At 40.0% G+C, this 14,918-nt stretch overlaps 1 protein-coding gene across 2 annotated transcripts in view; it reads right to left on the bottom strand.

Moving 5' to 3' along the window:
* The window catches only part of DOCK5 (dedicator of cytokinesis 5), a 240,537-nt gene that overhangs the window by 70,712 nt on the left and 154,907 nt on the right, over nt 1-14,918 (bottom strand). For both annotated transcript variants that reach the window (XM_023216751.3, XM_023216752.3), the window contains exons 19-23: nt 9,294-9,391; nt 8,951-9,040; nt 7,515-7,615; nt 5,308-5,442; nt 401-512 (exon numbers count right to left, since the gene is read on the bottom strand). In XM_023216751.3, coding sequence (XP_023072519.1) covers nt 401-512; nt 5,308-5,442; nt 7,515-7,615; nt 8,951-9,040; nt 9,294-9,391 — 536 coding nt within the window. The remainder of the gene's footprint in view (nt 1-400; nt 513-5,307; nt 5,443-7,514; nt 7,616-8,950; nt 9,041-9,293; nt 9,392-14,918) is intronic.

Here is a 14,918-nt window from a genome sequence, read left to right as displayed (position 1 = left end):
GTATTTCATATATTTTTTAAATTATGATAACAAAGACAGTGACTTTACACTTCCAGGTAAAATGAGGGACAAAAAACAAAAAAAATTGTCATCTGTAGTAGCATTGGGATCAGTTTGCTGAAATTATGGGGTCAAACAGGGTTCACAATGGCCTTTCAAGGGATGTCTAATTGGGTAGCATGTCCTTGGCAAACCGACAGTTGAAAATACAAGCATCTGTAGAAGTTAAAATGGGCTTGTTTTTTTCCCTTTATTTTCTGTAAATCATACTAAAATTCATAAGCTATCCAGGAACCATGATTCATTCTGTTTCTCCCCCATGATATGGCCAATTCGAAGTGGTCCCAAAACATCCTTACCACAGCCTAAGAAGAGTTACCCATGATGACACCAGGCTGACCTTGATCTTGACGGCTTCCTCCAGAGGCCTGTCCATCAGCATATTGAAAGCAAGAAATAACTGGCGGATTGAATCATTAAACTCATCTCCATCTTTGCTCTGGCCATAAAATCTTAACAGGAAAAAGAGAAAAGCAGTTGGACTTTCTATTGTTAAAAGAAATTTTAAAATAGATTTGTTGCCTTCCCGACTTCTCCTTCACTGTATCCCCCTAATCATTCTGACTCACCTAATCAAGCCCCAGTCATCTGAAGTTTCGGGCAATGGGTTAGAGAAGCTGCTCAACCCAGAAAGGCTCTGATCCCCAGCCCAGCCTACAAAACCATTTGTTCCAGTCTAGCCACTGAACTGCCCATGCTGATGCTGGCCTGCTCTACCACAAGGGCCTTCCAGGACAAGACCCCTTAGACTTCACTGATACGTGCTTGCCTTCTTTGAAGTACTATACTTGTCTTCAAAAGATCTGTCCATCAACTCAAAAGTGGGTTCTTTCTCTTAAGTAGAAATCAAGAGGTATTTGGGCACTTTCCAAGAAACACAAAAGTCCCAAATGAAAGTGCATATGCACATATAATAGGTGGCAATTTCACCACTAACTGGTCAAGAATAGGATGGCTTGAATTCAGAATTTCATGCACACACTCACACACACACACATGTATGTTTAAATTCGTCTCCTCCATTCACCTATACCCACAGTACCCAAAGAATATGAACTTCACTGAGATAGTTACTCAGAGGGTTAATGGTAATTCTCAATTCATCCATTTTACAGAACTAGAAAAGAACTTTATTTGCAATTTAGTCCCCAAAGTATCTAAAAATTAACACCCCTACAACAGAACTCACTTGATTTCCCTGCTCAACTCTAAGTATTCCAAATGTCAGTAAACAGCACCGCCTCGAACCTAGATCCACCCCAAACCTAGATGTTATCTATGCTTCTTCCCTTTCTCTCACTGCCCCATCAAACCCAACAGGAAATCCTACGAGCTCGAATGAGTCCATTCTCTCCCTCTGCCTCTGAGATGGGGCTGGAGTATCTCACACTTGAACCACAATGGCCTCTTAAGGTGGTCACTGGCTTCTACCTTTAGTCTTCGATAATCCATTTTCCATGTGGGAGATGAGATGATCATTTAAAACATAAGCCAGATTTTATTACTTCTCTAGTCATCCCCCAGTGGCTTCCCACTACACCTGGAATAAAATCCAAGCTCCTCACTATGGCCTACAAGGCCCCACATCATTTATTATTTGCTGGCCACTCCCGCTCTCTCTCCTGACACTGGATTCTTGTTACTCCTCACGCATCCACACTTGGTGCCCCATAGGTCCCTGCCTGGGGCAGGTCCTGCTTCCACTAACCCTTTCCTGACATCTCTGAATGAAGGAGAACTTCATCTTTCAGTCTCAGCTCACATGATACTACCTCCTCCGCCACTCAGTTCAGCTCAGGCAGCCTTCCCTGTTGGCTCCACCACTCCAACACCGCCCTCATTTACAGGGTGATTTCTTTACTCCTTGCCTCCCTGAACTCCATGGAACGCACACACGCCATCACAGTGGGAGCCTGGTCACATGTGCTGCAAAAGCCCTGCACCAATGCAGAACACTTGGCACTCTATGCAGGTGACTTAAATTTTTTTTTTTTTAAGTACTAATGATAGGAAGCTAATGATCAAGCTTCTCAACATCCTATTTGGGGCAATTTACAATTTCTTCTTGGTGTTTTGCTGATTGAGGTGAACTCCAGCCAGGTAATGAGCTCATAAGAGAGATTTAAGCTCTGATGAAGGCAACAGGGGACCGGGGACCAGGTGACATTCCACTGCAGCCTCCAGACATGGCCAGTGCACTGAAGTGATCATTAAACCTAAGCAACCAGAGGACGCACATTGCCAGTCTCTTCTCCAGCTCAGGTTCTTCTTTAATAACATATAAGGGAAAAGCAACCACACGCAGGCCGTCACAGATGAGGTGCAATGAAGCAACTCTCCTAGTCAATTTCATGGGTCCTCTGTCACCCTAATCTTTCATTTTCCACACTCACCATCCTTTACTGTCCTATCTGGTGTCTAGAATGAGGACTCTGATGTGCTTTGACAAATGAGGAGGAAATGAAGTAGTGAACCATCCATAAGAAAATACATTTTAATTTCACATTCAGGTTTTCTTTCTGTAGTTTAAAGGTGATACTGATTTTTGGACATCAGGGTTTACTATACAAACAAACTTTTGGGTAAGAGGATGTTCCGTTGGTAGAACACTCCATGCCCCAACCATTCTCAATATATGGAAATGTACCGTAACTGGAAAATATAATGAACCAACTTTAAAAGAAGACCTTCTTTCTTTTTTTTGAGATGGAGTCTTGCTGTGTCACCCAGGCTGGAGTGCAATGATGCAATCTCGGCTCACTATGACCTCTGCCTCTCGGGTTCAAGTGATTCTCCTGTCTCAGCCTCCCGAGTAGCTGGGACTACAGGTGCCCACCACCACGCCTGACTAATTTTTGTATTTTTAGTAGAGACGGGGTTTCACCATATTGGCCAGGCTGTCTCGAACTCCTGACCTTGTGATCCACCCACCTCGGCCTCCCAAAGTGCTGGGATTACAGGCATGAGCCACCACACCCTGCCAAAAGAAGACCTTCTGAAAAGAAACCAAATACAGAGACTGTGCATAAATTATGTGTGGGGAAAATACTGCTCACTTCCATCTGGGAAGGTGGAATGGTCATTCAGCCAGATGGGTTTTAAAGTCATTAAACATTTTTAAAAAACAATTAGAAAAGTATATATTCATTTAAAAATCAAAACGAATATTAAAAAAGCAAATAAAAATATAATAATATAACTACAATGCTAAAAGAATAAAAATATAAAGAATGAAAAAAAAATTACAAGCCTGTCACCCGAAGTTTTTGTACTATTGATATTTCAGACTGGGCACGGTGGCTCATGCCTGTAATTCCAGCACTTTGGGAGGCGGAGACAGGCAGATCCGTTGAGCCCAGGAGTTTGAGACCAGACTGGGTGACATAGAGAGACCCTGTCTGTACATAAAATATAAAAATTAGCTGGGTATGGTGGTGCACACCTTTGGTCCCAGCTACTTGGGGGGCTGAGGTGGAAGGATTGCTTGAGCCTGGGAAGCAGAGTGCAGTGACCTGAGATCGTGCCACTGCACTCTCGCCTGGGCGACAGAGCCAGACCCTGTTTCAAAAACAAAAACAAAAAACCCTAAAAAACTCTAAAGAAACAACAACAAAAAAACCACTTTAGCATGTTATCTATCCAGTCTTCTTCATTTAACATAGTTCAAATCTGAATTATTTTAAAAGGAAGATCATACTGTACTCATGCTTTACACGTTTGTTTTATCATTTAAGAATCTATCAGGCCAGGAACAGTGGCTCACGTCTGCAATCCCAGCACTTTGGGCGGCCGAGGTTGGGGGATCACGAGGTCAGGAGATGGAGACCATCCGGGCTAACATGTGAAACCCCATCTCGAAAAAATTAGCTAGCCATGGTGGTATGCGCCTATAGTGCCAGCTACTCAGGAGGCTGCAGCAGGAGAATCACTTGAACCTGTGAGGTGGAGACGGAGGTTGCAGTGAGCTGAGATCACACCACTGCACTCCAGCCTGGGTGACACAGTGAGATCCTGTCTCATAAAGAAAAAAAAAAAAAAAAAAAAAAGAATCTATCATGGTCCTCTTTCCTCATTAACATATCCTACATTTGAAATGACTGAATGTACATACTTGCACGTTCATTTTTGTCATATCTGATAGATTTTTTTTTTCCGTTAGATACATTTCTAGTGAGGTATTACTGGACAAATGTGACACTTTTTCCTTTCCTTAAATTTTTTCTCTTTTGTTTTTATTCATACTATTTCTATCCTGAAGAATTTATATCTCCATCATCATCAAAATTGAAATACAGGGCCAATTTTTGCCCAATATCATCAAAGGACAAAGATTTTTCATCTTTCTCAAATGTATAGGTAAAAGATGGTGAGTGTGCATGCGTGTGTGTGCATGTGTATGTATCAAAATTCTTTTGATAGTATGAATTTTTTTTTAATGTATTGACCATTTAAATTTGTTCTTTTGTAAATTACCGTTTTTGTTTTCTATTTTGGCTATTTATCATTCTTTTATTGATTTATAAAAGCTTTAACTGAGAAAAGCTATTAACCTTTCATCTGTACTATATGTAACCTTTTTGCAGGTTGTTTGCCTTTAATTTTATTTTTTTCAATAAACAAAGTTTCTTTTAAAAATACATATGCTTAAATCTACAAGCCTTTTATTTTTTCCTTAGAAATGCATTTTAACAGTTGGGAAATACAGCTATTTCTGAAGGGCAGGAAAGTCACTGGGGTTGTGAGTGTTCCCTGCAAAGGTACGTGCTCTTTTGTGGTTTCTTCTATTTCTGATGGAACTGTTATGCTAGAAATCCAAACAGGGAATAATCCTATCTTTAGTGCTTAGCTGCCCAGGTAGCTAAGCACAGTGTCAACAAGGAAACACTCATCTCAGGAAACACCTCCCCTGAGATGACTGCTTCTTCTGCTAGTGACAGCAGATCATGATCCTAGATTTGCACACTCAATATTGTCATGAAGTCATCTGCTGTATTAGGTACAATCTTGCCAGAGGAACCTGCTTCCCCAAGTCCTGAGGTCATTACTGCCCCAGAATTTTGCTGAACTTCTCATGAGTCTTCTCCAACAGAGACACAGCCCACCTTCATCTTCAGCCCTGCAGCTCTGAAATAAGGCAATTCTGAGAGCTAACTGCTCACAGAGCTGAACACCAGTGTGCAGAGTCAGGGAAAAACTACACAGAGTGACGGCTGATAATCTAAACATCTTCACTGCAGTTAACATTACCTCAAGTAGAGCACTCGAGATTGGATGATGAATCTAAACAAGTACTTCAAGGCTTTCAACGCAGCAAAAAGCAATTCAGTCTTGCTGGAGTCATCCGCATTAGCCACGTAGAAGTTCAGTACCTTGGAGAGTTTCCTTAGAAGAATGAGAAAGAAAAATTAAGCCGATGAGCAACAGGATACTCTGAGGCTTGGGTAAGTAATCTAAGAGGGTAAAGTGGCATACTGGAAGTAGAAGTCATAACTAATTATATCTTCTAGAATATGCCCTGAACAGCAAAACTAACTCTTTTCCAATTAAGTTTCCTCAACTGCCATCTAGGTTTGGAACTACCCTTCTGCTGAGAAATACTAGAAAAGGTTTCTTTCCCTTTGTGGGATTAAACAGGAGGGTTATGAAATGAAATGGTTGAAGTGACCCAAATTGCTAGGATATTTTAATCTCTGGTATGCAATTCTGACATCTTCAGATGCTCCCATAAAGGAGGGATTATGCCTGCCTACAGGAGTTGACTTAAAAGAAGCTTAATTCCTTTTAGTTTGCCCCAATCCCTTGGGATCCATCAATATGGAGCCTGATAGAAACTTCATGGAGTGAAGAAAAAGGAGCTCAATCTGACTCTCCGGAACATTCATGGTTCTAAGTATTCAACAGATAAAACTGTTCTGGGGTTTTAGCTTGCTCTTTGTGTCTTTCTAGAGTTTTTGGGCTAGGAATGGCCTTCATTTGGTGCTATCCCTTAGACTTTGGAGGGCACTGATATTTTAATCTTAAACTTTCCTTCTGGGAATCTTTGAGCTTTCCTATAATAATAACTATTATTATTATTATAGCTATAGTTACATATATCATATATATAACTATAACAATAATAATAATTATTATTATTATTATTTCGACGGAGTCTCTCTCTGTTGCCCAGGCTGGAATGCAGTGGCATAATCTCTGCCTCCCGGGTTCAAGCACCTGGCCAAATTATTATTTTTTTTAAAAGGAAACATATAGAATTGATCAAATCTTGCAAGTAAACCCAGATTACTACCACCTGGAGTGCTGTATTTGGTTCGGTTTGATCACAGTGATGGGATTTCCTCATCTGTAGCTACCGCCCACCTGGATGTGAGGCTCCTGGGTGGAACGGCCACCGTCACTGGTGTACTCGCTGAGAGGTCACTGGGCAGCAATCTACATGATGTGGCCTAAGCCGCTGTCATAAGAAGATCATTGACCAATCCAGCTACATTCCTATCACTATTTATCACATTCTGCACAATAACTGGAAGGCAACGGGGTGGGTGTGCCAGGCACATACAGTGCCATGCTGAGCGCTCTGGGGAGGAATACGGAGTGGACTTTAGTTGCTTTCCTTAGTCAGGGGCCCATAAACCAATGATAGAAGGCAGGCTGCACTACGGAAAAGGTAGAGACCACTGCCTCTTATGCAAAAGACTGGAAAAAGAAATCTTCTCATATCCTGTAAGTAATACATTTTACAAAGCATCTGTGGTACAGGGTTGAGGGCACGACCTTTTCTTCTATCAAACTTGGTCTTGTTTAATTCATGGTTTGATCTCCTTGATTCCCCACGCCAATCCCACTGACATCCAACCTCTAAGATCCTGAGTTGGGTCATTTGTCATTAATTTTGCTCTTGATTTTTTTTTTTTTTTTTTAATTTTCATTTTTAGATACAGGGTCTTGCTCTGTCGCTCAGGCTGGAATGCAGTGGCATGATCACAGCTCACCACAACCTTGACCTCCACAGGCTTAAGCAATCCTCTTGCCTAATGCTCTGAAGTAGCTAGGACCACAGGTGTGTGCCACCACACCCGGCTAACTTTTTAATTTTTTGTAAAGACAGGTTCTCATTATGTTGCCTAGGCTGGTCTTGAATTCCTGGCCTCAAGTAATCCTCCTGCCTTAGCCCCACAAAGTGCTGGGATTGCAGGTATGAGCAACAATGCCTGGCCTATTCTGGATTCTTAAGGAGATTTCACCTTATCCAGAAGGACGGCCCTGATCTTAGCCCCCTTTCCACAGTCGGAATATTTAGATGGTTCCCTTTTTCCACCAAGAAGCTTAGAATAGAGTTTTGCCTTACCAGGCACATTTACTGAACACAGGTCCCTCTCGTTTCTCAACAATCCAGCCCTAAAAGTACAAATCCAAAGATCCAACAACACACAGTTCCCTCAGATCATACTTACACATATGCCAAAGTGGCACTGAAGTGCTTGTAAATGTAGGTTTCAAGTACAGGATTAAAATGCTGGAACTTGATGTCTCCTATCAGTGAAATAATAAATACCTGCCAAAAGTGAAAAACAGAAATAGCAGCACTGCACAATCCCAAGTATTCTGTCAACAAGCTGGATTTTAACATCTTGGTGTCTTCTTTTCTCTCTGGATCTTTTCTGCAGCATTCCCACTCTACCATTCCAGAGCTGATGTCAAGTCTTGAGGATTGTATTTATTTAACATAAATAGAGAGACTATTACATGTCAGGCACTGTGCTAAATGCTGTGAAGAAACCAATTCAAGCCAGAATCCCTGGCCTCAGGGAGCTGACTAGGTATCTCAAAGACAGGTGAGTCGGTGCCCAGGTAACCTAAGGGGCAGGAGGAAGGAGGCTCTGGAAAGGGGTTTTCTCTAATCCAAGGATGCAGCTAATGAAACACTGCATGACATTTTTCTCCTGGGTACACTATGAGTGCCCCCACTAACAACTTCACTAGAGTTTCATCTCCCAATTACCCCTTGTATATTCCCTTGCACTGCCATCAGGCACATGGCCTAAAATTAACCACACTGCCCTGCTTAAGACAGAGGGTTCAAAAGCAAGGGGCATTTGGGATTCCCATCTATGCCCACTGCCAGCTGCTCTGTCCCTCAGGAATCTGTTTCCTTGTCCCACAGCATCCATAACCACCGTCTCTCTTTCCCATAAACCCGAGTCCAACCAGTGGGATCTCAACTAGGTGGTGTTTTCTTTATCTTAAACCGTAGCTTTAATACTCTGATTATTTCTTAAACTGACTAGTTTCTTCAAGCTGGTGAATCCCCTAAAGCTGCAACTGACCTTCCTCCTCAGCTGTGGCATTCAGGAAACATCCTGTCCTGAACTTTTCACCCCACCAAGGTGAAAATGATGCTATTCTGCCTAATGAGGCTCAGATTCACCTCTGACTTGTGAATTCAGTCTCCCTTGCATAAACACATGTGTGCACACACACACACAACATGTAACAATCCTCCAGACAATGGTAATGTGAGTTAAAATGATTCCTGATTTCTAATACAAACAAAACATCTTATTTTCTCTAATAAGAAACAGCATATCAAAAAGTGAGATCTAACAGGAAACAAACAAATAAAGGCCTGAAATATAAGTCAATCTTATTTTCTCTAATAAGAAAGAGCATATCAAAAAGTGAGATCTAACAGGAAACAAACAAATAAAGGCCTGAAATATAAGTCATTGTTTCTAATTGTAATTCTAGGAATTCAGCCTAACACAATAACCAGAGAGATGGAAACAAATATTTATGCGAGAAGATATTCACACAATCACTTATAACAGTGTAATATTGAAAACTATAAAGTTGCAGCAATAAACACTAGTTAATATGTTTAACTGCTTACCAGTGCATCAAACACAAGGAAGTCATAAGTTTCACTGTCTGACATTTCCATCATTATGTTAAAAAGTGCATCTAATGTATCTTGCAAAAACTGAAGATAAGAAAAACAGAGAGGTTATTTTGATGCTTTCATAGATACCATAGCAATCTGGGAACAACTAGGTTTAAATCAAAGAGGTTTAAAATAGCATTTTTTTAAAAACTGGCACACATGTTTAACAATGTAGATAAGTTTTATATTTACAATGAATGGTTTAATTTTAAATGTTGAACCAATTAGGTATAATTGGTATAATAGGCATATGTATGTATGTATGTTTCTAACTATGAATATATAAACATACCTTAACAATCTCTCCTCCATCCACTTCCATTAACTTCTTTAGGTTGTGTTTAATGTTCTGGGAGTTGGAACGCCAATTTAACAAACCTAACAGGTCAACTAGGAAGAACAATCACAAACATTAGACACAGGTGAGACAGAACAACCCAGACCATTTCAGGACATAGCTAAAGAATTCTCTAGAACAGGTAATTGCTCTTAATAGTGTCTAATTCAAGATGCCTATGTATTCTTTTACTATCTCCCATCTAAGTCGGGGAAAACCTCGTGGTCCTCTTTCATTCTTCAAAGAGAAAAAAATTAACTATTAATGCATAAGAACTTAAAAGAATATCTGACTGCAACTAACATTTCTCAAGTAATAACATCATGGTCATAAGAAGTAAAGCTAAAAAGCACGCTTATGTAACCTTCCTACTTTCAATTTGCTGCCTCACTTAACTTGTCCCTTATCACTACCTATGTCTGGGTGGATTCAGAGGGAAAGAAGAAACATAGGTATGTGTGCATTTCTCTCTCTCTCTCTCTCCATATATATGTGTGTGTGTGCGCGCGCACGTGTACGTGTGTGTGTGTGTATATATATACATTAATTTATTTCAACATCATGACCACACAGATTTTATTTTTTCCATCTTTTAGATGAGGAAACCGAGGCTTTGTGAAGTTAAATTACATGTCTTAGGAGAGGTAGAAATGGAATTTTATTACATATTTATCTGATGTGAAAAACCAACTCCTTGCTATTCTATCATACTGTTTTCCCCAGAGTTCTTTGAAGAAATAGACAAGCAAATCAGACAGGTGGCTACTTCAAAGAAAAGGTGGAACAGATTCACAGCCCTTAGGATAAGTCTGGGATAAAAATGTTAAGGCATTTTTTGACTTACAAGGGAGAATTTTGAAACTTTAAGCCACTTACAGCTTTAATAAATGTTGAGCTATTAAAAATGTCAAAGAGGCTGGGCGCAGTGGCTAATGCCTGTAATCCCAACACTTTAGGAAGCTAAGACAGGAGGATTACTTGAGTTCAGGAGTTCAAGACCAGCCTGAGCAACATGGAGAGACCCTGTCTCTATTAAGAAATATAAAAGTGTCACAGAGAAACTGCAGTTATCTGGACTGTGACTGTGTTATCACCTAGATTAGTACATCAAGCTACTATTTCTATTCAGAGCCTTATCTAGTAAATGTAGCAATACATACTTTTTTTTTTTTTTTTTTTTTTTTTTTTTTTGAGAGACAAGGTCTTGCTCTGACACCCAGGCTGGGGTGCAGTGGTACAATCTCGCAATCTCGGCTCATTGAAACCTCTGCCTCCTGGGATCAAGTATTCCTCCCACCTCAGCCTCCAGAGTAGCTGGGACTACAGGTGCACCACCACACCTGGCTAATTTTGTATTTTTTGTAGAGATGGGCTTTCGCCATGTTGCCCAGGTTGGTCTTGAACTCCTGAGCTTCAAGTAAGCCTCCTGCTTCGGCCTCCCAAAGTGCCTCCCAAAGGAATTACAGGTGGGAGCCAGGGCACCCGGCTGTTATTTTTCAATCAATGAATTCGTAGAAATATATAAGTCATTACACATGTGTATTTTTCATAAATAGTCAAAGTGCTTCATGAGGGTGTTTATCAGTTCGCCTATTGTTTAGGCCCAGGGAAACCACCAAAACCTAATGCCTAAGGATTCCTTGTGTCTACAGAATAAACTTCCAATGCCACACAGAGAATGTAATAAGGCCCCAACTATGTCACTCCAGCACACCCCAACCACCACCATTCTCTTTTACCCTTTAGCAGCCAGAGAAATCTAATCACTACAGCCCAACCATGGCAGGTTCTGAAATATCTGTGTGTCTTTGTGTATATTCTTCCCTTTGCCTGAAATACCCAGAAATACTATGTATTTCGTAAGATGTATTTGGTGTCTCCTTGACTCTTCCCATAGTTTTGAGCCATTTGAAGGCAGGGACCATATAGTGTTCATTCTTTTATCTCGCCATAGTACTAGACATCTATTAGGTGTTCAATACATGTCTGATGAAGGAATAAATGAATGAATGGAAAGGGAACCAGTAACTCTAAGGTAGCTGGTAATATGCTTAACCCAGTCATTAATGTATTCATTCATTCAGCAGGTAATTAACACAGGTGCAGTGCTAGGCCTTCCACTAGGCACCGTCCACTTCCATATTCTCCAGCTCTGACTTCTGCCACAGGCTAGTCAAAGGTATTGCTCGTTCCATTACTTGACTCGTAGCCGCTGGAAGTAAATGATTTAGTCCCTTCACCAGGGGTGAATATTCACCCAGCAGCTTCAGCCCCGACAAAGTACCCAAATACCATCCCAGAGGTTTATTTCCTAGTGATACCCGCATGCCAGATCACGGCTCACATAGGAAAATATTTTGGCATCTGGTGAACTGTTAGGTCTTAGGACCAGGAAAGCAGTGACACAGGGTTACAGAAAGAGCCCCAGGCATGCTGTGTTTCTAAGATATATATATGTTTATCCATGTAGCTCTAATTTTTTTTCTTGCTGTGCAGTGTGTATTCAATTGTATGGGTGTACACAATTTGTTTATCCATTCTGCTACTGATAAACACTTGGGTTGTTTCTAGTTTTTGTCTACCATAAGCAATTCTGCTATGAACATTCTCATTCGTCTCCTGGTATACAGGTAGAGCAGCTTCTCTAGCGTAGAAAACTAAGGTGGGATTTCTGGGGCATCAGGAAGAATATCTTCAGCCATATTAAATATTATCCAAAGTCACTGTTCCCATTTTACATTCTCGTCAGAAATGTGTAAGAATTCGGGATACTTCAAATCGTCAGTAATGCTGAGTAAAAGCGAAAGTTACACAAGAATTCACGCAGGACACAAGACCTCAATTAGAGAGTTCAATTATTAACTACATTAATACTGTAGGCTGTACAATACTGTATACATGAAAATTGCTAAGAGAATAGATTCAAGTGTTCTCACCACTGGAAAATGAGTAAGGTGGCATGCAAAAGTCACCAGCTGCAGGAGATTACTGAACACTTGAAATGTGGCTAGAGCAACTAAGGGACTGACTCATAATTTAATTTATTTATATAAAATAAAAACAATGCAAAATGAAACAATATACTTTAAGGGCTACAGATGTGGCAAAACTAATAAAGAGAAACAAGGGCATGAGAATCCCCACATTTAGGGTAGTAATTGCCTTCTACCCTAGGAAGAGAATTTAAGAACACATACTTTTAAAAAGGAAAGCACGACAAAGCTATTCAGACTCAAAAGGTTAAAAGTCACTGGAGTTTGTAACAAACCAATCTTGGAAACTCTAACTGCAAAACGACAAACTGTAAACTGTTTGGAGCTCCAAAGAGCTGTTTTCAAAATCCAAGTCCACCGCTTAAGAGCTTAAGAAAGATTTTTTGCCACTTTAAAACTCAATTTTCTGGTCAATAAGCTGGAAATGATCATGGCAAAGTTGGTGCTGGAGGGTGAAATGACTGACGAGTATGAACCTCCTGGCCCACGGCCACATACCTCTGGGGACCTGCACATTCCTCTCTTTTTCCTGGAAAAACAAATCTATTCTTACCTTCCACTGGGCCCAGAAACCAATGATCCCACACAAATTGGTTTGTTTTAGTATCGAAAAAACAAGTCAAGTAAACAAAAAAGAGTCTCCAAGATCTCTCTGTTAAAACTCCAGTGGCTTTTAACCTTTTGAGTCTGAATAGCTCTCCTCAGGCGAAGGAGGAATGCCTTTGCTCACCCTCTCAGTGGGAACACAGCTACCCTCTCTACTCAGTCAACGCCCTCACAGAGTCAGCCGATGACTTATTAATGCTCTTCGGCATTTTATTAAATCAAATTCATTCTTTATAATTTCCATCAAGTCAGAAAAAAGAAAATGCATGAATAATCTACAATCATTTGTCCCTGGAATACCCCATTTTCCCTGATGCTTGTGATGCCTTTGCCAAATCTCCGTCTTTCCCTCTCTGTCCCCTGGTCCCTCTCCCTACCCTCAGTCCATTTGGATGGCAGGTCACTCCTCTCTGATTCAGACGAGGCTTGCCTTTTTAAACCTTCTTTGCAATAAGATATTACTTCTGACTTTTTTTGTATGTGTTATGATGAGTTTGTCTTTTTTTAAATCAAAACATCAGGAATAAGGATGACAAAGTAAAGCATACAGTGTCATCCAAAGGAACATTCTGTGATGATGGAAATGTACATCCGTCTGCCCAACACAAAAGTTAGCAGCTGCAGGAGACCAGGTGCTTGAAATGTGACTAGGGCAACTAGCGTACTGATTTATACTTTGTTTTTATTAATAAAATTTAATTAACAAAAATTGTATGTATTTACAGTGCACAACATGATGTTTTGATACACACACACACACTGTGGAAGGGTAAATCAAGGTAATTAACATACACATTACTTATTTTTTGGTGGTGAGAACACTTAAAATCTACTCTCTTAGCAATTTTCAAGTATATACTGTATGATTAACTATAGCCATGAGGATATATAACAGATCTCTTGAACTTACCCTCTTGTCCAGTGGAACTTTTGTACCTTTTGTCCAACTTCTCCTGAATCGCCCCACCCTCCAATTTTAATTAATTTAAATTTTACAAGCTACATGTGTCTGGGGGCTACCGTATCAAGACAGTACAGGCTAGTTAAGAACATTCAGAAGCTGGGGTGAAGTAGGTATACTAGCAAATGAAAGGTCTACATTGAGAACTGCAACTTGTCAGGAAACCCTGCATTTTTGACATGTAGGTAACAAACAATGTAACAACATGGTTATCGCTAACAGAAATTCCTTTTGCTTTTCATTACTAGTAATTTTACAAATTTTTATTCTTGTTTTCTTTATTCCTCTTTGATCTGTAGTCCAGAAAGGATTATCTACTAGATGTTCAGTAAGTGTTATCCCTTTTAAATATCCCTTGACAGTTTTAAAATATTAATGCTTTATATAGTATACTACCATACTTAGTTCAAAGAATAACATTTTGACATTTCATAGTTAAAAATTTGGAAAATACCAAAAAGAGTAAAGAAAACAAGAATTATCAAACTTTGAGTTGATCCTATTCGTCTTTTTCTGTGTACAAAAAATGGTGATCGTGATAGCTGACATTACAGTGTTCACTCTATAGATCGAATGCTATTTTGCTTTTATTTTAATTTACTGCATTCTTTGAAATAGATACTATTATTGCTCCCATTTTAAAGACAAGGAAACCAGTTCACAGAGATATCAAGTCACTTGCCCAAGATGAAACAGCTAATAAGTGGCAGAGGTGGGATTTGAAGCCAGGCAATCTGGCTGCAGATTGCTCACATATACCCAAATAAAACTGGGATCATACTGTGTACAGTGTTACAAAGTTCACTGTGTCCTTCACTATGTTTTGAAATACCATATTTAGCAGCTGCATACATTTCGTCACTTAATTATAAAATGTGGTTAAACTGACCCCAACTATCAGACATTTGGGTGGTTTCCAGTATTTCCCTGTTACAAATAAGAGGGAAATAACATCGTTGTACATAAATCTTCGTGCACATCTCACATTGTTTACTTTGTACTACTTTAAGCTCCGCTTCC

The sequence above is a fragment of the Piliocolobus tephrosceles genome, chromosome 7, assembly GCF_002776525.5.
Source record: "Piliocolobus tephrosceles isolate RC106 chromosome 7, ASM277652v3, whole genome shotgun sequence".
NCBI lineage: Eukaryota > Metazoa > Chordata > Mammalia > Primates > Cercopithecidae > Piliocolobus > Piliocolobus tephrosceles.
The sequence above is the reverse complement of the archived record's forward strand: the minus strand, read 5'-3'. Positions and strand labels throughout refer to the sequence as shown.